Source organism: Schistocerca cancellata, chromosome 8, assembly GCF_023864275.1.
Source record: "Schistocerca cancellata isolate TAMUIC-IGC-003103 chromosome 8, iqSchCanc2.1, whole genome shotgun sequence".
NCBI classification, from domain to species: domain Eukaryota; kingdom Metazoa; phylum Arthropoda; class Insecta; order Orthoptera; family Acrididae; genus Schistocerca; species Schistocerca cancellata.
The window spans coordinates 514,063,146-514,088,968 of NC_064633.1; the positions used below are offsets into that span (position 1 = coordinate 514,063,146).

Here is a 25,823-nt window from a genome sequence, read left to right on the forward strand (position 1 = left end):
AAATGCACCTTCTTAAATAACGAGGATATTAATGATTTATGAATAACTATTTTCCGCCCTCCACGTCAAGGACTTGACAAATTGTTCTTCTATACTGAGAAGGACCTATTAGGCTACCAAAACACAAAGGGGATACGTGTACGCAGTCACTTCTACATTTTAGTGGTTTGATTCAGAGTATTACTTTCTTCATCAGGCGAATACAAGTTCATGGTAGTACTTTTTTGGTGTAGTTTTTGTGGACGACTTACAACAACAAAGTGTCACATTGCAACCAAACGTACGACCAGTGTGAGAGTAAGAAACTAAGGCTGAAACTGTTTGATAACTGCTGAGTAACGAATACGAAAGGGACATTTCTCAAATATCTGTGAAATTCACACTGGGCAGCACCAAAATTTAGATTCCACATTATGTTAATCAGTCAGCGGAACGTATTATCATGTCAGGTACTGCCTCTGCTTCTATGCGTGGCCTTTTCATATGCGGAAACGTATTAACTAGTAAAGTAGTTTATTTGCATCTCTAGCGACGATGACTTTCCTGTCCCACATTATTCATAGGAGTATGATACCTGTAAGTTTGATAATGCATTACTAGTAGTTACAACATCAGTTGTGGAGCGACGTGAATGTCTGACAGTTGACATAGCCTTAATCTTTTTTGTACGTATCGTCAGAAAGTGGCTATATTCTCACTTTAAAACACCTTTATTTATTGGCAACTTACGTCGAAATGTTTTCACGCCTAGGCACGTTTAATACATGTGACTGAGATATATCATGAAGTGGATGCTGCAGCATGTGTGGAAAAAAAAGTGGGAAATAAATGAAGATTATTGAAAACCTCCACTTTAGAGAGCTCTGCTTAATCTTATGAAAAGTCGAACGTTGCTGCTTTCATTCTTTTGTGACTTCAGTAAGTCGTGGTAAATATATGTCATCATAGTCGTTAGACCTCGTCTGGTTCAAGCACTATAACTATTTGTTTCTTTGGTCATTTCGCGTGAATATCTCGTGCATTAAGCTCTAAGTTCTGAATATTGGGAAGCTCTGTCTTGATAATCTCATACAGAAGAAACTGTAGAACAAGAGCAATCACATTTTTCCGACAGTGGTACTCTAGACGAAATAGTTTGAACGAAAAGGCTTAATCATATCAGGTCTCCGCTGGAATTAACTGGACAATGACGTAGATAACTAGTTTATGACTACTGTACGAATAACAAAAGATGAACCACAATGGTGACACCGCATCACCATACACTTTGATGTTACGGTCATGGGTTTACAAAGTTTATAACTACAAATGATTGTAGAACGTAGTAAGATGAAGCAAAACAAGTTGAAGTAGGCTATTAAGGACGGAATCTCAGATCTAACGCACTGTACGTCGCTGCTTGGCAATTACGAGATAACAGCGGAAGGATTCCACAGACTCGTCGTGATACATTTACCGGCGGAGCGGAAGGCCGGTTTGATCGGCTGCCGCTAGATAGCAGGAGCGTCTAGGGTCAGACACTTGAGCGAATCGGACTCTTCTACTTTGCGTATCTCCGCCGCAACACTGCTCAACAATATTCCGGTGACATTTCCTGCGGCGAGAGAAGCGCTAGTGTGTACAATGACTTCCTGGTCCAAACGTATTGCTCTCAATTTGTCTCACGCGTAACTTCCGAGATGCATCATATTTTGGCATTAGCAAAGATTCTGTTCGAAGAGAAGTGCTGTGTCTATATGGAAAATGTGAAATACGTTTTTGTTAAATCTTTGTATAACTGATAGAAAATAAGAGACGTTTCTAAGAGTTACACACGTTAACTGTCGGCTAACGTAAAGGATTGCTAATATTTCGGTTTTGAAAGGAAATACAGCATTTCTGTAAGCTGTTTGTTAGTTTTTGAAAGGCTTTTCGGTTAATGTTATTAAAACTTCATCTCTTTAAACTCATGTGAGATTTGTAGGATATTTAACAACAAACTTACTGATTATGATCCAATTCGAAGCCAACGAACTTTAAAGTTTATTGCTCCAACACTCGAACGTATTACATTATAAAAAGCTTGTGACACATTTCTAAACGTAAAACTCGATCTGTCACGTAAGAAAAACAAAGTAACCGTTCTAATGTTACTCAATAGCAATTGCAAAATTGCGCTTACCTATTTTCATGACTCCGTTGGATTTCAGACTACCGATGTAGCCTCGTATCAGAGCTCTGATGGTGTCTCAGTGTTTGACATCAGCACAGTTTCATACACTTCTGACGTAAGGTATCCTCAGTAGTATAGTTCACTTTTGAAATGACAGGAACAGTTCCGAAAAAAAAAAACAGTATTTTATTACAGTCCTCTTTAGTGGAAGCAACGGTCCTGCCGGTGTGACAGTATCTTCACTATTCTTAACATCACGACCAGTTCGAAACTACTGCCGACTTTTTTAGTATTTCGTCCAGGCGGTGCACCGTCTCGTAGCAAAGTTTTTTACACTGCTGCTTGATGTATCTCGTGCACAGCGGAGTAGACAGATGGCGAGCGGCGCGCTACGAACCCGCGCAGCGGCGGCGACCACGTGTCGGTCAGGTGGCGCGCGCTGGAACACGTGGTGGCGGAGCGGGCGCCGCACAGACACTGCGACAGCCGCCGCCGCGACCGTGTCCCGTCGCGGCTCCCCCTCCACCGGCTCCGGCCAATCCCCTCCCTGGCGCAGTGTCACAGCGAACCAGAGACAGCCGTCCGCCGGCCGACCAACTGTGTCACTGCCGGGGGACAGAGCGTGGTGGGGGTCACCCGCACAGGAGGGGAGGGGTGTGTCCTCGCGGTTCCCCTCCCGCGCCCCGGCGACAGCTGCTGCGCGACACGCTGAACGACGCGACACGGAGCGCCACCTGTCGTGACGTGTGGGATGCATACGCGGCAGGCGCCACGCAGAACTCAGTACGTTGAGACAAACACGGCTCTGCTACGTGATAGGTAATCCATAGAAACTGGTTCCGTGAGACGTCAATGCATTTTGGGTATCGTGTTGGGCTACCGTACGACGCACCCTTAACTCTAGAGGGGCTGCTTGGTGGGGGAAGAAAGGTGATAAAGATGAGAAAGTCCGCCTTCGGCGAAGAAAAGGATTTCACACTACACCTTTGCTTAGGAGGGGCTGTGTGTAAAATTAGTCAAAAAATATTGAAATCTCCTCTCCACCAGATAGTTCTGTAGCTGGTAACCCATAAAGGATAAAGGGACAGAAGGCCTACAAGAATTACGTGACTAATAATAGAAACGAATAGCTGTATTGTAATCTAACATTCAAAACATGCTATCAGTTTCGATGCCGAAAAGCGTCATCCTCAGGTTCCAAGCGTAATTTGCCATCGTTGTACGAACTACAATTGCAAAGACTAACGGAATCTTCAAATGGAAACAGTAGAATTTATTACGCATTTAACGCCAGTATGTGCAACCAACAAAGTCGAGTTTAGCGAGGCCAAAATGAGCTGTATTCCATAACTTCCAGTAACTAAGCTACCCCAAAGGTTGCATGTTTTGAACAAACAGTTGTTGGTTTTTATTATCATTATTAAGTTGTTCTGTAGCATGTTAGAAATATTGTCTCCAGTTTTCAGAGTTCAGTTCATGCTATAAATGATATAAAAGCCACCTTGTTTCGACCAATGCGCAGTGCACGCACCCTTTTCTACAAGACTTATTTGATATTTTTATTATTTCCTGCCATTGGAGAACACATCTCTCGACTATAGATGGCCGTGAGCCTATTTACGATGCGATTAATTACCATTGATTAAGGAAATGCAGACACAGTAGAACACAAAACCAAAACGAAAACATTTGCGACCTCCATTAGAAAAGTCGCCCGAATACAACATTTTACTCGTCTACTATCGTTAAAAATTCCTCGTACGGTGCTTGTACGGTGTTAAATGATAATACTGGACGACTCATAAGCCTTATGAGACTAGCAATTGATGCTGGCTGCTTCAGTGGAAACCTATTCAAGAAGACTGATGATGTGCGTATTACTAGCTCTGAAACGTCGGTGGAAGATACTGCCAAAGACACGTCAAAAGGATCAGACTAGAAGAAAAGAGCTGCAGGAAGACCAAAAAGACCAAATGTCTGGTTTAATTAAGGTACCTGCTAATAAAACTGTTTCTTCTGTATTTCCCGCAACTTTCATTTTTATGTGTATAAAAAACACTTTCTACTGAATTACTGCAGATAGAAATATCAAATTTGGTGCCAAATTTATATATGCTATAACTCAGCTTCCTGTGGTACAAAGTGCTTCAAAGTGCATTACTTTCAAATTTATTTAAACTTTTGTAAAATAAAAATTGCTGTTTATCATACACATAAATGTAAATAAATACTGCGAGAGCTCTAAGAATAATATTAAAAAACAGGTACACACAGTTGTTTATCTACCACGTGCTGAAAGTGTTAGTAGAGCAACCGTTGAGAAAATTTTCCTTGTGTAATAGTGAGTGTTCTAGAAATTTCCACCGACATCCCGATCTAACTATGTGACAACAAAATAGAAAAAAATGCAGTTTACAGCCAAACAACGTAATGACAACCTGTGCAAAATTTGACTCAATTATCTTTCAAACAGTAGAAGTTACGTTCATTTTTTCGTACGGGTGTATTTTATCATTCGTCACCCTTTAAACTACTCATAGTATAACAGTCTACTGGTTCATGTCTAAGTGAAACAATATGAGACTGTGAGTGTGCTTGATGCCAAACACTTTTTGTTTTTGTACTTCTCCAAGGTAGCTTCAGCGAAACAGTGCCATCATCTGTGGGTTTCTTTACGCTAAAACAAGCAAAAATTTGCATTGTTACAAAGCATTACAAACAAACGCTCCTAAAAGTATCCTGGTGGATGGAGCACACAATAACAAGAAACAACAACCAAAATGAATTTTCCATCTACAGAAAACCTACATCCACAGCAACTATTATCGATAATACATACAGCCCTCCGACAGCTCACAACTACGTCCGTTTCACATACATACTCCACCGTTTGAACAGAGCAGCTCCCAAACCCCAAATCTACCCAAATTAACGACAAATTGGTCTTGAAAACTAATAGAAAATAGAGAACATTAACAGGTTCAACAACAAGATAAAAATGAAAAACATAAAGGTGTACACACACACAAATACAGAACCAAAGGGTTTGAAAACAAGAGGCATAGCATAAAACAACACAGCAGACCACACCACAGCATAAAAAAGAAACAAATGGTACACACTGACATACATGGTACACAGGTGATGTTTCTGCTGGTGACAGTGGACGGTGTACTGAACAACATTGTATCATTATTTACGTCATTTGCAGACTAATAACTGTAACTATTGCAGTCGTATGCCTTTATCTTGAAACAAACAAGAACAAACAGCAAGAGGAATAATAAGAAATGTACGAAAAGAAATAAGAATTGTTAATCGTATTAGACGAGGATGAAATCTGTCCCCAATCCTATTCAATTTCTACACAGAACAGGCAAAATATGAGGGCAAATGTATTTTCAACATCTACATAGAAGACGCAACAAATGACGGCACAGGTATCATATGAAAAATAGGGGGAGAGTACATCTGCTTAGGGTTGTGGATGGCATAGCTGTTATAACAGGCGATGAAAGAAATTTCCAAAGAATCTTAGTATTCACGGACATAGCAGTGAGGGACGAATGCAAAATAGAAGATTAGTCGAGAAAGACAGGAATACTCGAGTGCTCCTCGGAGTCAGAAGAAGTTTACATTAAACCTACGAAAAATAAGGTGAAACAAACAAGATCATACATGTATTTAGGAAGTAAGAAATCTGAAGATGGGAGAAGCAAAGAAGAATTAAAACAAAACCTCACACAAGCAAAAGCAATGTTTGAAGTTTTCGAGGTATGGTGCTGGAGACGCCTGTTAAAGATGGAAAGATAAAAGCATCAACCAAGAAATCCCGAAGAACTGGCGCTGTCACGTCATTTAGGAGAATAATTGAGCTAAGAGAGCACGAGTGGAAACGCCATACAACAACGCTTAATCAGTTAGTTGTGAATATCGTAGAAGGAAAGAGTTCACGGAAGGCTGCGAAAGGCATACGGCATTTTTAAAGTCAGTAATACGTAATACTGGAGTCTTTGCTTATGCAGAAATGAAGAAGTTAGCTTCTAACAGATTCAGATCTGAAAATAAATCAAAAGATTGATGATGAAGAAGACACTGAGAGGAATATTTAAAACAAATTTTTAAGTATACAACAGGCATATTTTATTTCTATTTATTTATTTTTATTTATTTTGTTTTCTTTGCAACAAAAATTCTAGCTGTCTAAGACATATTATAAGAACACGTCCACTGTTGAAAAATGTACAGATCAAGCGAGATGAATGCAGAAAACGTTCATACAACTTATTACTAGGAAACTGCGCAAAACATTGCTTTTATGGTAACTGCACTGAAATAAACTCGTCTTTGGTTTTGCTCGCGTACTGTACAATGAGCACACATCGTTGAAGTGCGTCTTACAGGTATGTGTGCTGCAGCAGTAGAAAGCAAGTTAACCTGGTAAAAGGTATTGTGAATCTATTCTTACTAACTAGAACTTTCGTACTTGGCGTAGTAGATTTGGAACAGAACTTAATAATTATCTGAAAAATTTGGTCCAATTGATTAACTGAAAATATAGTTATTGGTTTGATTTTTCTTCCTCATTTATTGACACGATATATTCCCAGTATTGCTTCTATACCTCATGACGTGAGTCACGGTCTCAAAAAAAATCGTAACTAAGCCGTGAATCTTCAGGCTTATTACCAACTGCAGAATGTACACGTTCATCATCCGGCACGTCACTGGCGGATAATTACTGTGCTGAAAACTGAACTGGCACCCTGCACTGTGTAATATTGTTCCTTTAATTTTGGTATGCTGATGTGTAAGGTTGTAACTTTAATTTTGGTATACTGATATCGGTGCTAGTTGACAATGAAAGTGGGTTAAAAGCCGTGATCTGTCTGGGGACGTTAACCGTGGATTACTGGGCAACTGTTTCATCAGATATTTAGCAGACTAACATTAATGATAATCTTTTAATAGTCATACAAAACCGGTAAAATATATATATAAAAAGGAGAATTTAAATAAAAAGAAAGAAATCAGTTTATACTTGGAAATTTATTTTAAGATTGTTCATTGGAATTTCAGCATATTATACGTGAGTTATAACTGAGCTGGTGCCTTATTTACGATTGAAAAGAATGTGAGATTGTAATCTTACGGAACACATAAACTATGGAGCCAAGATTGGGAGACTGGATGCAACACTGCATTCATAAAATAACACACGAAGAACATTGAAACATAAGCAAGAAGAAATTAACCACAACCAACAGATTCAGTTTTTACCCAAAGAAATTACGTTCATACCACAATCCTGTCCGTCATGTAATTACCACACACTGGTATACTAAATTCATATTAACTCTTTGTGAAGTCTTCGCAAAAAGAATAGCTGAGGGCTACTTTGATGATTACACCACATGCTCCACGTGGTCAACTTGGTTTACACAAAGCGTACAACTCCACAATAATTTTGATAATTAAAATACATTAGATTGAAAAGCACTTGACAAAAGAAAAACCTTGAACTGGTTACTAACGTCTTACTATTAACCTGATGGGTCAAACAGTTATATAAGCACGTGGTAGTGGTCTCGCAAAGTACACCCCATGTGAGCTGAACATAAAGAAAAGTTGCTATATTGAAAATATAGTCAAGACGAGACGTTATAATCACACAAACATTCGCATTTAAGATTGATGAACTTAGTTAGAGTTACTGATCAACACGTGGTTCCACTTTACTCACAAAGTAGTAACAAAGCAACTACCGCAAAATAATCTGAATTTAACACGAGAATTACACTCCGCTGCACTTTAAGATAGCATTAGATATTTTAGAGCTAAACCTGAAATCAAAGTGATTAAATTTTCAGTTAGGCTGAACTTAAGAAATCCATTGTCCTACGGACTTAACAGACACGCGCTTAGCCGGAGATCTTACCACTTCAGACGCTCGCCACGGCCACACAGCAACTGCTCTACTTCCGAGCGTGCTTCCTGAGGGGTGGCTCACAAAGACCAACGGAAGTGGCCAGAGGGGCAGCTTCCTATACCAACATGACAACGGACGGACAGGACCATACTAAGGATAGAAACCTCTTTGCTTTTAGGAAGCGTAGCTACCTGTTCCGACGTTGGTCCTACTGTTCTCTAGCAGACAGCCTTGTCTGCTACCCTCAAGCATGCAACTAGAAATACATATGCTCATTCATCCTCTCACACAAAAGGGAAGGGGGATGACAGTATCTTATCATATACAGTATATAAAAGAAAGCGGATGTAGGTTCCGTATGAGACTGTGTGACATGAATTACATATAAGAATTACATATAAACTGTGCTTTAAAGTGTAGTAGTGTGACAGATCGTTCTTGTTTATGTGTAAAAGTAACACGTTCCACTGCTCAGTCTCCTCCCAGATAGTCAGAAACGCCACAGTACATTTAGAAGAGGAATTTATTCCATAAATGGCAACAGATTTAAGAAATTAAACATGAAAGGAATCCAACAGAGACCTTTCATAACCCCAACGCTCCGGGAAAAGACTGTGCAGGGAATTTTCTGGCCATGCTAGGACATTCCCAAGCAGGCTTCTCACACCCTACTTAAACCAAAAGTGTAAAAGAAAAGGCAAAAGGACACCAGCTACTTGCTAAAACACAATAATTTCAACACCTCTTTAGAATCTACCAATTTCAAACAGAAAAAAAAAACACAATCTGTGACACCTATTTAAAAGGTAGTGTAGACCTAATTCGGTCAGCAAGTAAAAACAATGGTTCCTGTGTCATTAATATGAAAACAATTTCTGGTTGTTACCCTTATGGAGTTCACCAGTATTTGCTCATTGCAAGAGCCAACTGATCACAGGAAAATTTATGACTGTTTATTAACAAGCAAAATTTATGAAAATAGCAAAGGTGCCACAGCAATTAAAAAAGAACATCAAATAACATCGGTATTAAAAAGCAGAACATTACAATGCACAATCTGCAAAAGCAACAAAATGATAAGAGAAAAAACATGTTTTACAAAGTGGTTATCGCAAAAAAATTCTATATCGTATAAAACTAATAATTTGTAGAATTAAAATAACTATGTGGCACTCATTTAATCCTTCTACTATATTTCAATTAGCTAGCAAACAATGAGCACTGTGTCATTATACTGAAACTACAATAATTATGTGATTGTTACCCTTAAGGGGTTCCTCACAGTAAATATGCCCCAAGCAAAGGCTAATCGATCACAGTTCAATGAGAATAAAAAGCTATCTGACTGATAAACGAAGCAATGCCACAGCAATGAATTTACGAAACAAAATATCACAAATCTAATACATCACACAAAAACAAACATTGATAAATAAAACAGTACAATAGTCAACATCTAAAACAAAAAAAACACCTATAAATAAAACACCTGCAAAATACAAGAGTCAAAGTCTAAAAAAGATAAATAGAACACCTGCAAAATACAAGAGTCAGTCTAATAAACACCAATAAATCGAACTCCTGCAAAACACACGAGTCAGAGTTTCTCTGACAGAAACACACGTATATACACTGGACTAAGAACCGTATAATCACTGTTCACTGACACACTCAGTACTTCCACTGTTCCGAGGCACAATATAGGGGAAAGAGGGGGGGGGTTCGTCGCCGCAGCTGTCAGTAGGGATTTTTGTCCATCTGTTGCGTGCGATCCCGCCGTCTCTGCCCTCTCATGAAGTTTCTCTCGTGTCACGTACATCTCGATTTGGTTCCATGTTTGTATTGTCAAATTCGTGCGGTATCCTCGTTTGATACGCCAGGTTGATATTCTCGGGCAAGGATGACACTTAATGGCTCTTCTTTTGTGCCACCCTTAGCGACCAGAGAACATCGAACCAAGATTTACTGTCGCTTGACAGTAGGCATCCATCAGGAAATGTCGATAGGCGTCGTTGACGTCTGCAAGTTTCTCTGGGCAGTACCTGTCAAAAGGCTCCACGCCCCTTGTGTTGTTTCACCGCGGCCGTCTCGTCACGGTCGCGTGCGTGTGGTGCGTTACCAGCAGATGGATTTCCGCGCGGTGGACCGCTCGCCCATCTCCGGTCATCGCCTCGAGGAAAGGTCGCCCGGGGCGGCCGCCCATTAGCTCCAGGTACAAGGGAAAGTGTTTGCCGCTTACTCTCCTTTTGTTGTCGGCCGCGCTTCCAAAGTGGCCCGGATGACAGCGTGTCCCGCTGGGAAACCCGCCAGTTTACAACTAGTCCGGCTGCTCCCGCTGTCTCTTAAGAGTTTTGCCGGTTCGCTTTCAGGTTCTCAACTGCATTCACAGAAATTTTTCATCATCCTTATGTGATTACACAATGTCATACGTAATACCACTTAGTATTGTCTTTCACAATTTTTAAGAACAAAGTGAGACTTAATTTTTTTTAAATAAAAAAATTAGATGAATCGACAATATAAAATAAAATTTAAATGACTTGACAATGTAAAAAAAATAAAAGTGAAATGACTTGACAGTATAAAAATAAAAATTTAAATAAACTGACAATATAATATTTAAATCCACATCACTAATGTGGTTCACTTACGTTTTAATAAATCAAATGCTATTTATTAATTCACTAAAATGAATAGGATTATGCCTTGTGCAAGTATAGGTCAGGACAGCATAGGGTTCACATGTTATTTACACACACATACATGCACACCTGTTGTCTATTCTACAAACTAACTACCCATAAACATGCATTACTCAATATTCTACTTCTATCCACTACTAGTTAAGCCAATAAGCTACTTCAATGCTATTTCAACACCGTGTATATATCACTACAACATTGTTCTAATTCGTCCTCTTCTTGACGCTTGCGGCATACGTCTTGTCACATGATAAATAGGAGAACTTTCCTTAAACATACACATTAAAAAGAACAATGGTTATTTACACGCCAAAACATTTATACCAGTTCGCACACCTGAAAAGAGACTCGCAATTATACATTTATCATACTCGTATATTCACACATAAAACAGTAAGAAAATTTCACCTAAAATTACGTTATCACAACAATTCATCACACAGATGACTCTGAGAAGGTTAAAAATATTTGCATTATACAGGTTATATTACATTTTCTTACCCATTTTGCTGCGATTTCGTTCCTTCTTTACGTTACCTTTCGCTTCCAAATCAGTTATTTCGCCTGTGGTGGTTATTCTGGATTCATTTCTCATGAATGGCAAAATTGTGGTCACCTCTATTCTGTAAAACAGTATCATCTTAACATATTGAACTTACAACAGACACAAAAGATCCGAATCCTCCTGTAGTTTAAATGACAAATGTTTTGCTTTATCCTTATTACCTTAAACCAAGCTTTCCTTCGTTCCCATAATCAAATTATTTAATCATCCTCTACCTTCAAGAGGGAAATTTCCTCAGTACAAATCATATAGGCTGCAGTGCATCCCGCACCAGCGAAAACAGTAAGCTGTAATGCTCACAGCATCAGCAAAACACATAAACGTCGCTTTTCTAGGACAAGTATTAACGCAGAATAATTTTTTTTTTTTTTTTTAGGCTTTGGCTCAACATCAATCAAGACTACAAAAAGGATCCATATTTCCGTTCCATTCTCCATTTGCTGAAAAGCTGCTCGTATTTGACTACCACAATAATATTTCAGAGCCACGTAAATTACACAAACCACAATTCTTCTTTCACCTTGAAGGGAATCAATATACTTACGAAATCCACAGACAGCACTTTACGTACTCAGCTATAAAGAACAAAAAAAGATATATATCATCAATATTAACATATCATCGCATATTGGAAGCCAATGGTTCAACAATCGTATTATCGCATCCTGTTTTCAAGATTCCAAACTTACTCATTCCTTTCTCAGAGTTCTCCTATCTTAAAATATTCATACAGCACGCATACTATAGTAAGAGATCCTCATTTATACTGACAGATATAGAATAGTAATAGATAGATAGTAGCACTGAAAGCAGAAAATCGGAAACAAGGCTACTAACAGCTGGGGACCTGGGTTTGCCAGACCCATAATACCCACAGATCGGATATTCCCCTGAGTTTTCCTATCTTAAAATTTTCATACTGCACGCATACTATAGTAAGAGATCCTCATTTACACTGACAGATATAGAATAGTAATAGATAGATAGTAGCACTGAAAACAGAAAATCGGAAACACGGCTACTAACAGCTGGGGACCTGGGTTTGCCAGTCCCATAATACCCACAGATCGGATATTCCCCTGAGTTTTATGCACTAATTCAGCAACGATCTTGCTTTCCTCAGGAGCGACTCTTTTCAATTTACACACAAAAAAAACATAAACAGCATTTTACTCGTTCACAAAGAAACCTTTTATCTTCACGTTTGAATCAAACTAAATCCTAATTGCACAAGGAGAGAAAAAAATTAAAACATCACTTCAATCCATCACATAGAAACATCTTTATCATTAATTTTTACCAACATATTATTCAAAATGCATACGTCACAAATTTAAACTAATCAATTCTTTCTCCTCACCGTCCTCTCTACTTCTCACTGTCCTTTCTACTCATTTGCCATGTCGCTCATTTGTTCCGATCGGGCGCCTTCTGCGCTGATCGTTTGTCATTGCCGGTTTCGTTCATTTCCATTTTCTGGATTATGTCTAGGGTTAGCCGGCCGAATTTCAACATCATGAGGTGCTCCGCCTACAGTCCTATTCCCACCGTATTCACCGTGATATCGATTCTGGTTGCCGTAACTGTTCCGTTCACGATTCTGTCCACGTCCTCGATCATTTCTGTTGTTCCACCTGTGTTCGCGACTGTTACCCCAGTTTCTATACGGCCTGTCCCGATTATTGTTCCGTTCGCGTCGCGACGACCAGTCACGCCGTTGATTAGTACTACGGCCACGACTGCGATCGCGCTGCTGTGCCCCGTAATAACTTTGTGCCTGATTAGGCGGGCATTCTGCTGTATTATATTCCAAATCTTGGAGAAGTGTTTTAAACGTTTCCACGTCCTCTTTGCATCGTCCCGCAAGAATGACGTGCCGCAAGTGCATCGGCAATTTGGTGATGCATATCCTAATTAGTTCCGCAGGCCCGTATGGGTCGTATAGGAATTGATTTGCCTGCAGCATGTGGTCGAAGAGGCGTGCAGGGCTGCCGAAACCAGACTGGTTCAAATTTGGCAGCATAATTATGCCATGTTTGACCCTATCTTGTGCCGCTTCCGACCAATAGGCGGACAGAAAGGCTTGTCGAAACTCCCGAGTGGAGTTGCAGTGACGCGCTGCCGACCTCATGCGAATCGCCGGTTCGCCTTCCAAATAGCCACACATATATTCTATCTTATGTGAACTTGCCCAGTCGGGAGGAAGACAGAACTCAAATTGCTCGAGCCATGCTCGTGGATGTATTCCTTTTTGCGAATTTCGGAATATCTCAAACTTTCTCACCGTAAGAAATGTTTGAAATCAAATCCCCGCATTTCCTCCTGGCGAGGCCCTTGAATCTTTCTATTATTCTCATGTCTGCCCCTCAAATTACATTCTTCCCTGTCGTCAAAATCTCCCTCGTGGCCGGAGTCCCTCTCTGCACTGTTCGTACGGCTATTTTTAATGCTATTGACGAGTTCGGAATCACACGCCATGCGGTTTTCCAGATGCGCCACGCGTTCTTGCAATTCGCCTGTTACAGCTCTGTGTTGTCTGTTCACTTCAAACTGTCCCTTCTGAAATCTCAGAAGAGAACGCACTTCTTCGGTCTCTGCGGCCGCTACCGGTGTAGTATTGTTCTCGCTTTCCGTCAGCTTCATCGTGCCTACAGTGTCCGCTAATGCCGCAATCTTATCATCAATTTGTCTCTTGTCCTCCGCCCCAGTCTGCTTCAATTGTTCAATTTGCTGTTCCAACGCGTGGATCGCTAAACTGTTGTCCGCTATTGTGTTGCTAACGGACGTGGGACAATGCGTTTCCGCCTGCTGGACCCTCGAGATTACCTGCTGGTGTTCCCTTTGGCATTCTTCCCTCAGCTCTTGGAAATTCCTAAGTAGCCGTTCTTCGCTTTCTTTAGATTCGGTATCGCCCCTCCGCTTGCTCTGTTCTAAAGCTTGCAGACGATCATCGATTTGTTCAAATGTACGGCCTAATTCTTTCATAATATCACTTTTTATCTCACTTGCCAGATTGTTTATTCTTTGTGAGATATCATCGGACACTCTCTGCATCGACTTGTCGACTTTATTTGTCTGCTGGATTAGTTTTTCGTCTATTTGTTCGCCTAGCTCTCGGATCGATTTTTCGGATGATTCTTTTTGTTCTCGGAACGATTTTTCTGATTTCTGCGTCATTTGTTCGCCTAGCTCGCGGATCGATTTTTCGGATGATTCTTTTTGTTCTCGGAACGATTTTTCAAATGATTCTTTATTTTGTTGCAATAAGGCTTTCATGAGTTCTGCCAAATCAATTTGGTTAGTTGGAGGCAAATTAATTTGTGGCTCTGATGTGAGCCCGTTCGTCCTGTCTTGCATTTCGTCTGAAGTATTCCCCATTGCATTTTCGGAACCGCCCGACGCGTTAACATTCGAAATTAAATTATCCCCTTGGTCCATGTTGCTTAGGTTGTCGGACCGCTTACTTTTAGTTTGGTTACGTGTCTGCATTAGTTCAATTTATGCCCGGTACGCAACACACTAATCAGAATAAATGTGTCCCACAAAAATTACGACAGTCACACGAAAGATACCCAACCTAGTACGCACTTTTTCACACGCAAAACAAATTTTTTTATCTTAGATCGAAACAGTGGAATTTACAAGCGAGAATAAAAAACACACAGACATATAAAACTCACAAGTATAAAAAACAAAACAAGACAAACAACGCAACGCCGATCAACAACGCCGTGAATCTTTTGAAAGTCTGCTCGGAAACAACGCAGAAGTTGTTTGAGCGCTGTAGGGAAAAAAAATTAAGATTATAACACGCACGCAATCTAACATTTCAGAGATTCCAGAGTCTAGCGGAATCACAGAACAGGTTCGCCATGTGTAATATTGTTCCTTTAATTTTGGTATGCTGATGTGTAAGGTTGTAACTTTAATTTTGGTATACTGATATCGGTGCTAGTTGACAATGAAAGTGGGTTAAAAGCCGTGATCTGTCTGGGGACGTTAACCGTGGATTACTGGGCAACTGTTTCATCAGATATTTAGCAGACTAACATTAATGATAATCTTTTAATAGTCATACAAAACCGGTAAAATATATATATAAAAAGGAGAATTTAAATAAAAAGAAAGAAATCAGTTTATACTTGGAAATTTATTTTAAGATTGTTCATTGGAATTTCAGCATATTATACGTGAGTTATAACTGAGCTGGTGCCTTATTTACGATTGAAAAGAATGTGAGATTGTAATCTTACGGAACACATAAACTATGGAGCCAAGATTGGGAGACTGGATGCAACACTGCATTCATAAAATAACACACGAAGAACATTGAAACATAAGCAAGAAGAAATTAACCACAACCAACAGATTCAGTTTTTACCCAAAGAAATTACGTTCATACCACAATCCTGTCCGTCATGTAATTACCACACACTGGTATACTAAATTCATATTAACTCTTTGTGAAGTCTTCGCAAAAAGAATAGCTGAGGGCTACTTTGATGATTACACCACATGCTCCACGTGGTCAACTTGGTTTACACAAAGCGTACAACTCCACAATAATTTTGATAATTAAAATACATTAGATTGAAAAGCACTTGACAAAAGAAAAACCTTGAACTGGTTACTAACGTCTTACTATTAACCTGATGGGTCAAACAGTTATATAAGCACGTGGTAGTGGTCTCGCAAAGTACACCCCACGTGAGCTGAACATAAAGAAAAGTTGCTATATTGAAAATATAGTCAAGACGAGACGTTATAATCACACAAACATTCGCATTTAAGATTGATGAACTTAGTTAGAGTTACTGATCAACACGTGGTTCCACTTTACTCACAAAGTAGTAACAAAGCAACTACCGCAAAATAATCTGAATTTAACACGAGAATTACACTCCGCTGCACTTTAAGATAGCATTAGATATTTTAGAGCTAAACCTGAAATCAAAGTGATTAAATTTTCAGTTAGGCTGAACTTAAGAAATCCATTGTCCTACGGACTTAACAGACACGCGCTTAGCCGGAGATCTTACCACTTCAGACGCTCGCCACGGCCACACAGCAACTGCTCTACTTCCGAGCGTGCTTCCTGAGGGGTGGCTCACAAAGACCAACGGAAGTGGCCAGAGGGGCAGCTTCCTATACCAACATGACAACGGACGGACAGGACCATACTAAGGATAGAAACCTCTTTGCTTTTAGGAAGCGTAGCTACCTGTTCCGACGTTGGTCCTACTGTTCTCTAGCAGACAGCCTTGTCTGCTACCCTCAAGCATGCAACTAGAAATACATATGCTCATTCATCCTCTCACACAAAAGGGAAGGGGGATGACAGTATCTTATCATATACAGTATATAAAAGAAAGCGGATGTAGGTTCCGTATGAGACTGTGTGACATGAATTACATATAAGAATTACATACAAACTGTGCTTTAAAGTGTAGTAGTGTGACAGATCGTTCTTGTTTATGTGTAAAAGTAACACGTTCCACTGCTCAGTCTCCTCCCAGATAGTCAGAAACGCCACAGTACATTTAGAAGAGGAATTTATTCCATAAATGGCAACAGATTTAAGAAATTAAACATGAAAGGAATCCAACAGAGACCTTTCAACTGGATGAATTAAATCAGAGACAGTGACCGATCCTGGCTCCAGGACGAATGCGTATATCTTCTTTGTCTGCATTTCATTCCCCCTCACCCCCCCCCCCCAACCACCCCCACCCCGCCACCATCAGAAGCATCCAAATAAAAAAATCTGAACAGTGTCGTTCCAGAATTTGCAGGATTGCTACCTCGTTTGAAATTATGCTCACGTACTCGTTGTGCAAAATAAAAATACCAGAAAGAGGAATAAACATTGTTTGCTTTTACCTCCCGTGACAATGTTTCATAAATAAGCATAACTAGAAATTAAATCTTTCGAACTACAACATTAAGTAGAAGCAGATGAGGCAGAGCATCCGGCTACATTACACAGCACAGAAGATGCTCGTATAGTTGCACGTAAAATCACAGCGCAAAAGTTACTGTCTATACAGCACGTTCAAAAATTCAGTGCCGCAACTAACAGGAATGATGACGGAGACAAAAATACAGCCGGCCGCAGTGGCCGAGCGGTTCTAGGCTCTTCAGTCTGGAACCGTGCGACCGCTACGGTCGCAGGTTCGAATCCCGCCTCGGGCATGGTTTTGTGTGATGTCCTTAGGTTAGTTAGGTTTAGGTAGTTCTAAGTTCTAGGGGACTGATGACCTTAGGTGTTAAGTCCCATAGTGCTCAGAGCCATTTGAACCATTTGAACAAAAATACATTTCGTAAAGTATACATATGTCGGGAACGCAATTGTTGGGGTATGGAGTATACAGGATATTTCTAATCAATGATCGGTTCAGTTGGACCGGAGGACCCAGTCCATTCGATGTAAACACAGCTCACACCATTATGGAGCCACCAACAGCTTTCACAGTGCCTCGTTGACAACTTACGCCACACTCGCACCCTACCATCAGCTCTTACGAACCGAAACCGGGACTCATCTGATCAGGTAATGGTTTTCCAGCCGTCTAGGGTCCAACCGATACGTCGTGCTGTTAGCAGAGTCAGTAGCGTCGGTCGGCTGCAGCCGTAGCCCATTAACGCAAAATTTCGACTCACTGTCCAAACGGATACGTTCGTAGTACGTTCTAAATTGATTTCTGCGGTTGTTTCACGAAGTATCATTTGTCTATTAGCACTGACAACTCTATGCAAACGCCGCTGCTCTCGGTCGTTAAGTGAAGTCCGTCGGCGACTGTGTTTTCTGTGGTGAAATGCAATGCCTGAAATTTGGTGTTCTCGGCACACTCTTGAAACTGTTGATCTCGAAATATTGAATTCCCTAACGATTTCCGAAATGGAATTTCCCATGCGTCTAGCTCCAACTACCTTTCTGCGTTCAGTGTCTGCTACTTCCTGTTGTGCGGCAATAACAGTTCGGAAACCTTTTTAGACGATTCATCTGAGCACAAATGACAGCTCCGCCAGTGCATTCCCCCTTTATACCTTGTGTCCGCGATATTACTGCCAGCTGTATATGTGCGTATCGCTATCATATGACTTTCGTCCCCTGAGAGTGCTCTGTAATGGGCCTCGGATATTGTGGGTACCATATACCAAAATACTCGGAATGTATCCCTGAGAAACTTTTGAAAGTTTGTTTGTGGAGTTCTGGTTCATCTTTGCTGTAACACTGACAGTACATTTGCACAGAAATCATGAAAGGCACGGAATGCATCAGACGTCACTAGGAAGTCTTTGTGGTTGTTCTTTTTACGCATAATGACAGTATACCTCTATAATCTACTGAGAAAAGAGCAAGAGTAGTGGATATATGGTTTCAACCACAAAATGTTCTCACTGATGCATGCAACAATAAACGCTGAATGTGGCCATGAATCAATGACTCCACGAACCTGTAAAAACTTATTAACGCTGGATTAGCAACGCTAAGTAACCTTGTATCGCTCGTCAAAGCTGGGATGACTTAATGTTTCCTTTTGCCCGGCGTACTTCAGCAGGTAGACGTGCTATGGACTCAACAACTCGTTAGAAGTCCAATACAGAAATATTGAACGAATTGTCCAGAATGTTCTTCAGACCAGCCATGAAATTGTGGCTCGGTGACATGACGTGGTCGTTTCGGAACACGAAGTCCACGAATGGCACCAAATGGTTAAAAAAAAAAGATGTTCAAATGTGTGTGAAATCTTATGGGACTTAACTGCTTAAGTCATGAGTCCCTAAGCTTACACACTACTTAACCTAAATTATCCTAAGGACAAACACACACACACCGATGCCCGAGGGAGGACTCGAACCTCCGTCGGGACCAGCCGCACAGTCCATGACTGCAGCGCCTGAGACCGCTCGGCTAATTCCGCGCCAAATACAGCAATGTCGGGAATAGTCCCAAGTCCACTGATTAACGCATCCTTAATGAAACAATGGTGTGATGACGGTGGAATCCAAAATGACATCAGCACTAATGTTTGAAACCAATAAACTTTTGCAATCTGTTGGAAACAAGAATCAACGTTTGGTAGAACTAGCGTCCTACTTATTCCCTTCCACGACTGCACTCAGAATGTTGAGAGTGAGAAGGACCAAGGTGTACTCTGCTGCATCAAGGCACAACACCCGGATTCTACTCGCCCACCCACCTGGTATCTTATACAGATATCCCTGCATAGAAGCAGGTCGTAGAACGAGGTTTCGAGCTTCCTGGAGTGCAGCTGTAAGAAACCTACTGGCGAAAGGATTATGGCTCTCAACACTATTAAATGAGAACTCAGATTTAAACAGGGATGCCTGTGACTCTTTAGTAAACACACGAATCACGTAATAGACAAAGCCACATAGTGACAACAAGCGATACAGTAAATGATGGACTACAATGTCACAAGCGATATTGTTTCTCTACTTCACCATCAGTATACACGTGAAATACTTTCCATAAATCAGGGAACAAGATAAGCCGGCCGGTGTGGCCGAGCGGTTCTAGGCGCTTCAGTCTGGAACCGCGTGACCGCTACGGTCGCAGGTTCGAATCCTGCCTCGGGCATGGATGTGTGTGATGTCCTTAGGTTAGTTAGGTTTAAGTATTCTACGTTCTAGGGGACTGATGACCTCATATGTTAAGTCCCATAGTGCTCAGAGCCATTTGAACAAGATAAACTTCCCCTTTACTCTCCAGTCTGCACTCCTCACAGAGATGTGGTATTACGAAATTGGTAATCCGTTAATAATTCTGGGATGCGTGTTCTTTTGACAAGAAGCATCCATGATCAGTTTCATAATACTGTTTCAGATGCTCAGGTACTCGTATAAAATCATTCAACAATGACAACAGAAAGTGGCGGTCCGGGTCATCATTGTTTCTTACTGGCCTTTCATTCAGTACCCCAACAAACAGTAATTCTGTGTTTTCAGTTTCTGTGTCTTTAGCCATTCTCTTTTTCGGTGTTGATGTCCTGCACTCCCATGTGGTTCTTCAGTAGGCTAAACTTCTGTGTCCTTTTGACCTACTTCAGTTGAACTCAAACTATCATTAGTGTTATTTCTTAAAATAACGTCTGGAATAACCATGAGCTGGTTGAAGAAGATGTGCGTGGATTTCCGTACAGCACCTGTTTCACCTTTCAAACTGCTGACTTTCAGATATGCATTCACAAAACTATCCCTCGGATATTCCCATTTCTTTCCCAGTGGCACACCTTAAAACAAATGTATTTTGTCTTTTAAGTACTTGGCTTCCGGTGCTCTTTTCCTAAAAATCACTATTTTTATCACTTGGGAAGAACTACAAAATGGCTCTGATCACTATGGGACTTAACATCTGAGGTCATCAATCCCCTATAACTTAGAACTACTTAAACCTAACTAACCTAGGGACATCACACACATCCATGCCCGAGGCAGGATTCGAACCATCGACGTTGCAGCAGCACGGTTGCAGACTGAAGCGCCTAGAACCGCTCGGCCACACCGGCCGGCGGAAGAACTACAGTCAGCCAAACTGTGGAACAAGTTTATCAAGTAACAGGAATCAAGATGAAAGCAGAATGCCTTCCCCAACCGACGACAGAATTTTGATTGGATACAGCTGAAACATATGAATCCTGAGCAAATTTACGTGTACAGGAGCTATAGACGGGAAACGCAATAAAACCAGGGTCGCTTTTCAACAATTATAAACATGTTTTTCAACAGTTTCACATGTCCCTTCATGACAGCAGTTACAAAAGGATATATATGGTGGTGTACGAGCACGTGGAAAACGAAGTTATTCGAAGATTCGTTCTTGTACAAACAACTGATTCCTGAAAACTTAGGAATAGGTGGTGATGATAAATAGAAGGTATTCAAGCCAAATTCCTTATTTCATTGTTTACGATGGGGCATTCAGCCTATCAGAACATGTTTTACGGCCATATGAGGGAGATAATTTAAGTAAAAACAAAATAACATTTAATTATCGGCTCAGGAGTGCACGTAGATACACTGAATCAACTTTTGGCATACATGTCAGATATTACATTAACCCCTAAATGTTAACGTAAACTTGGCAAAAAACATTGTCAAAGCTTGTTGTATACATCACAACATTAGGTGAAATACACGGTGTTAGTTTCGAGCGGACTTTAAAAAGCCACAAGATGGTTCGGACGACATTGAAAAAGAAATAGCTCAGAGAGGAAACTGACCAGTAATTCACAAAAGAGATGTACTAGCAGATTGATTTGTAAATGTCAATCCACTACAATGGCAAGATCGATTAATTTAACATCTGATGCAACACATTCAAACTCATAAAAAATGTAACGATATTATAAAAATATAGACAGATTAACTTAGCTAGTTTTTTCTTTTCATCTTGTGACAGTTCTTTTCCTTCGAATATATCTACTATTTCTTCCCATAATTTATACTTTAAAACTCTGTGACTGTATTCGTTCACCTTCTTATTCCAGATGGCTGGACGATTTTCCACTTCGAAAATTAAGTTTCTCTGTGTCGAAATGCATCACAGCGAGATCAGGGAAGAAGTCAGGTGTGAAGCGAGGGAACTTGTGTCGTCTCCCGTGCAAGTTTACCAAAACAGTCAACCAGACCGCCGCGTGACCGCGCCGTTTGTCGAGTTTTCCGCGGTGGGCAGAAACTGGCAGCCGCTTACAAGCCAACTCTCGCAGCCCGCGGCTTGTGCGTTGTTGCCCTACGATAAATAGGCCGTGAGCAAATAAGATGTTAAACATGCAGCCCACCGTCCATACCGTACCGAGCAACCGCTCACTTCACTTGGTCGTAAACTCGACTGCTATACTCAGTTCGAAACACTTCGGTTGGTGCACATTGTTGGCGCGCAGAAGCAGTACAAAGTGCCTCGTATGCGTTACATAAAACTAAAATGATTAAAGAATACAGGCAATGAAAAGAATCCGATGATCGTTGCGATAATTGCCAATTAAACCTGAATCTTGGGAGTGAATACTACGACTAGCAGTGCCAGAAATGTCACGCAACGCGTCACGTAATTTATTTCACTCGCCGCACATCGCTGTTATCGCCGCGAATGGCTCCGGGCACGGACACGCGTGAGAATTCTCACTGAACGTGAAATCGGGAAGCACGAGGGAAGGAATGTCTTTCAACGCCGGCGATCTTTGAAGTCGTTATGAACTGGCAAGCTGCGTCAATATTCTCTTAGAGACGCACTTTTCGGATTAGATCAAATGCGGTATGTAACAATAAGCAGAAATTGTGTCCGGCGTATCTCACAGAGCAGACAATTAAGTTGACTGTCCACTCAACGTGGTCGCTGTTCAGTCGTGCAGTAAAGCATTCGAAATGTACAAGGATCGGTACCTAGATACAGAATCACATCTTCGAAGTTCCACGTATCTTGTGAGTGATGTATAAAATGACTTTTATCTTAATAATATGAATATTTAGATATGTGTTTGGACAGAGAGAGACTGATTTTGATTGAGACTTTAAGTCGTAACTGGTACCTGAATTTTGGTTGCTGCCTCCCCAAATGATCAGTTTCTGCACGAGTTGGTGACGTATTATAATTTGGAGGAAGTTATTGTTCTTTAAGATTAAAGTTCGACTCTGTTGGTTAATTTGCCGTATTGCGGATAGCTTTGAGTCAAAGTTTTCGTAGCTTATCATACCTAAGGGACCAATGTTGTAAGTAAATAAGATCAAACAGCAATCTGCTTTTCGTGAGAAAAGGAGATTGCTTGGCACACAAACTTCTTTCAAACTACACGTCCTGCTACGTCAAAATTCGTCACTGGAATTCAGCATCATACTATTGTACATGAACATAATCCAATTACTGTAATTAAGTAATTATGAGAAGTTGTTACTTTTTGAATGAAAACTATAGAGAATGCATTTCTTTCCTGTATTTTAGTGAACTTTGTACACTTACAATTCCGTCGTTTTTTTTGTTTTTTTACTAAATCGGGGATTGCGCCAACGGGCCTCCCGCTGTGCAGTCGCGCTTCACTTCACTTCAAGCACCCTCCGAATCATATTCACATTTACGGTATTTACATACATTACTGAGCTCCTCAGAACGAAATCAGATACAAATTAGTTAAAAAAAAGGGCAGTGAGGCTCACATAACATTACAAACGTCATTTCTGGTTAGGGGAATGGCGGTGAGCTAGCACAAGTACCTTTTGAAGAGCACTGTTTTATCGAATGTAATGTTAAGACAGGCATACTCATGACACGTGTTGTAAGCATCTATTTCTACTCATGAACTGTGTTGTAAGCGCCTGTTTTTAAAGGAGATATACTCTCTTTTTTCCTCATTTCTTACTCAGATGGAATACTGACGTGGTACCTTGAATGTTGACCTAACTGCGTTGGCTGCACTATGACACGCATACATTACACGAAACCCACATCCACAATTTTGCACCGCACGTTGTTTGTCACGGAACACATTACGCTAAGCTTCCTGAGGATAACTGAGCGACTAGTAGTGGTCCCAAGATCAAGAAACCCGACAACTACCGGGAGAGCGGTGAGCTGACCACACGCCCCTCCATACCGCATCCACAAACACCAGTGGCAGAGGATGACATGGCGGTCGGTCGTGGTGGGTTGGTCCATCTAGGGCCAGAGCGCAGATCTCTTCCCTTTTTACTCGTTTTCCTGTCCTTTTAATGATACTCGCATTGCACGCGGAACCAGTGATGTGAAATCATACTCTCTCGCTACAGCACTACATCGAATCCAATCACTAATGTGAATATTAATCCGTCGTTGTCCAAGCACAAATGCTGGGTAGATAACAATGCAGTCATTTAGCTAATTGGGTAATACCACAACCGTTCCTGATTTAATTACGACTGTCAATAACAGAATTACAATACCATTGTTCGAAAAATGCGACACTTTCTGGCGTATCATTGTGAAGACACCAGAGAGATTTACGAATATGTTGTGACAGTTGCAATTTTTGCCAGAAGGGGACTCGGTCCACATTTTCTGCTTATCGTTAGCTTTCGCCTTAAGCACTGCGCCATCTAAATACGCCATTTCCTCTGATATTTACGAATTATAATAAAGCTCGGGCACAAATTTTCATTTGTCACGACACACTCGCTACGCTGCGGATTCAGAATTTGCGATCAGTTTTCGCTGACATCATTCCACGTCGCTGTACCTTCACTAATTTCATCTCCTTGAGCCGCACATTTCGCTACAGAGAATTCAAAAGATACACAGTTGTCCATACGTTGGACCAAATAACTTACCTATTTTTAGTGCGCGATCAGAGAAACGTGTAACTGAAACTGGCTTTATTGTCGCTCCTTAAGTAGAAGCCAATACACAAATGATCAAGATGACAAAATTGTACGGTATTTCTAAATTTAAGATTTAATTAACGTGTGAAGCAGTAAAGTGCTCCAGAGCTCTAAACGACAGGGCATGCAATTGAAGTGAGCCGTCATGCAGAATCTCGCAACATGCAGTTATAAAGTCTCAACGAAGCATGTATAGAGACAGTAATTGGTGAGGATAATACTGCTACGTTCGATCTCATCCTCAGCTTTATATTGTGCCCTACGTCGTCAATGGAGTATGTAGGAAACTTGCTACCATATTATTACTTAGTTTGAAGTTTCTTCACTGACTGGCTTAGGCTAACAATAAGGTTTCTTGACCCAGAATAAAGGACACAACTGGAATTCTAACTGCTGTCTTCAGTATAAATCACTGTTGTACTATTAGAGTTACGATCAGCTCAGTCTTCATGTGTGTATGATAATTTTCGCCAACTCCTTTTTCCGGCCCGCCATGGATTCCTCTCTTGCGCTAACCTCTTTATCACAAAGTAGCATTTGCACCGTTCGTCCTCAGTTATCTGTTGCACGTATTCCAATCCCTGTCTTCCACTAGAGCTTTTACCCTCAACAGCTCGCTCTAGTAACACGGACGTTATTCCCTAGTGTCCTGACAGATATTGTATCATGCTCTCTTTTCTTGTCGGTGTATTCCGTATGTTCCTTTCTTCGCCTGTTCTGCGGAGAATCTCTTCATTACTTATCAGTCCACCTAATTTTCTACATTCTTCTTTGCACCACATTTCAAACGCTTGGATTCTAATCTGTACTAGTTTTCCAACTGTTGATGATTCATTACCATGCATAGCTGTGCCCCAAACGTACATTATCCGAAATTTCGTCCTCAAATTATGGCATATGTTTGACACTAGCAAATTTCTCTTGGCCAAGAATGTCCTCTTTCCCTGCGTGAGTCTGATTTTTATGTCCTCCTTGCTTCGTTCAACAAGGGTTGTTTTCCTGGAAGGTAACGGCATTCCTTAACTTAGTCTGCTTCGTGATCTCTTATTTTGATGTTAAGTTTCTCTTTATTCTCATTCCTGCTACTTTTCTTTAATTGAAAAC

General features: G+C 40.8%; 1 protein-coding gene across 1 annotated transcript in view; it reads right to left on the bottom strand.

The window, feature by feature from the left end:
• LOC126095170 (uncharacterized) overlaps positions 1–2,598 on the bottom strand; it is a 336,664-nt gene extending 334,066 nt beyond the window's left edge. Inside the window, exon 1 of the mRNA XM_049909898.1 lies at positions 2,162–2,598. Coding sequence (XP_049765855.1) covers positions 2,162–2,171 — 10 coding nt within the window. The 5' untranslated portion in view covers positions 2,172–2,598. The remainder of the gene's footprint in view (positions 1–2,161) is intronic.
• Positions 2,599–25,823: the final 23,225 nt, after the last annotated feature.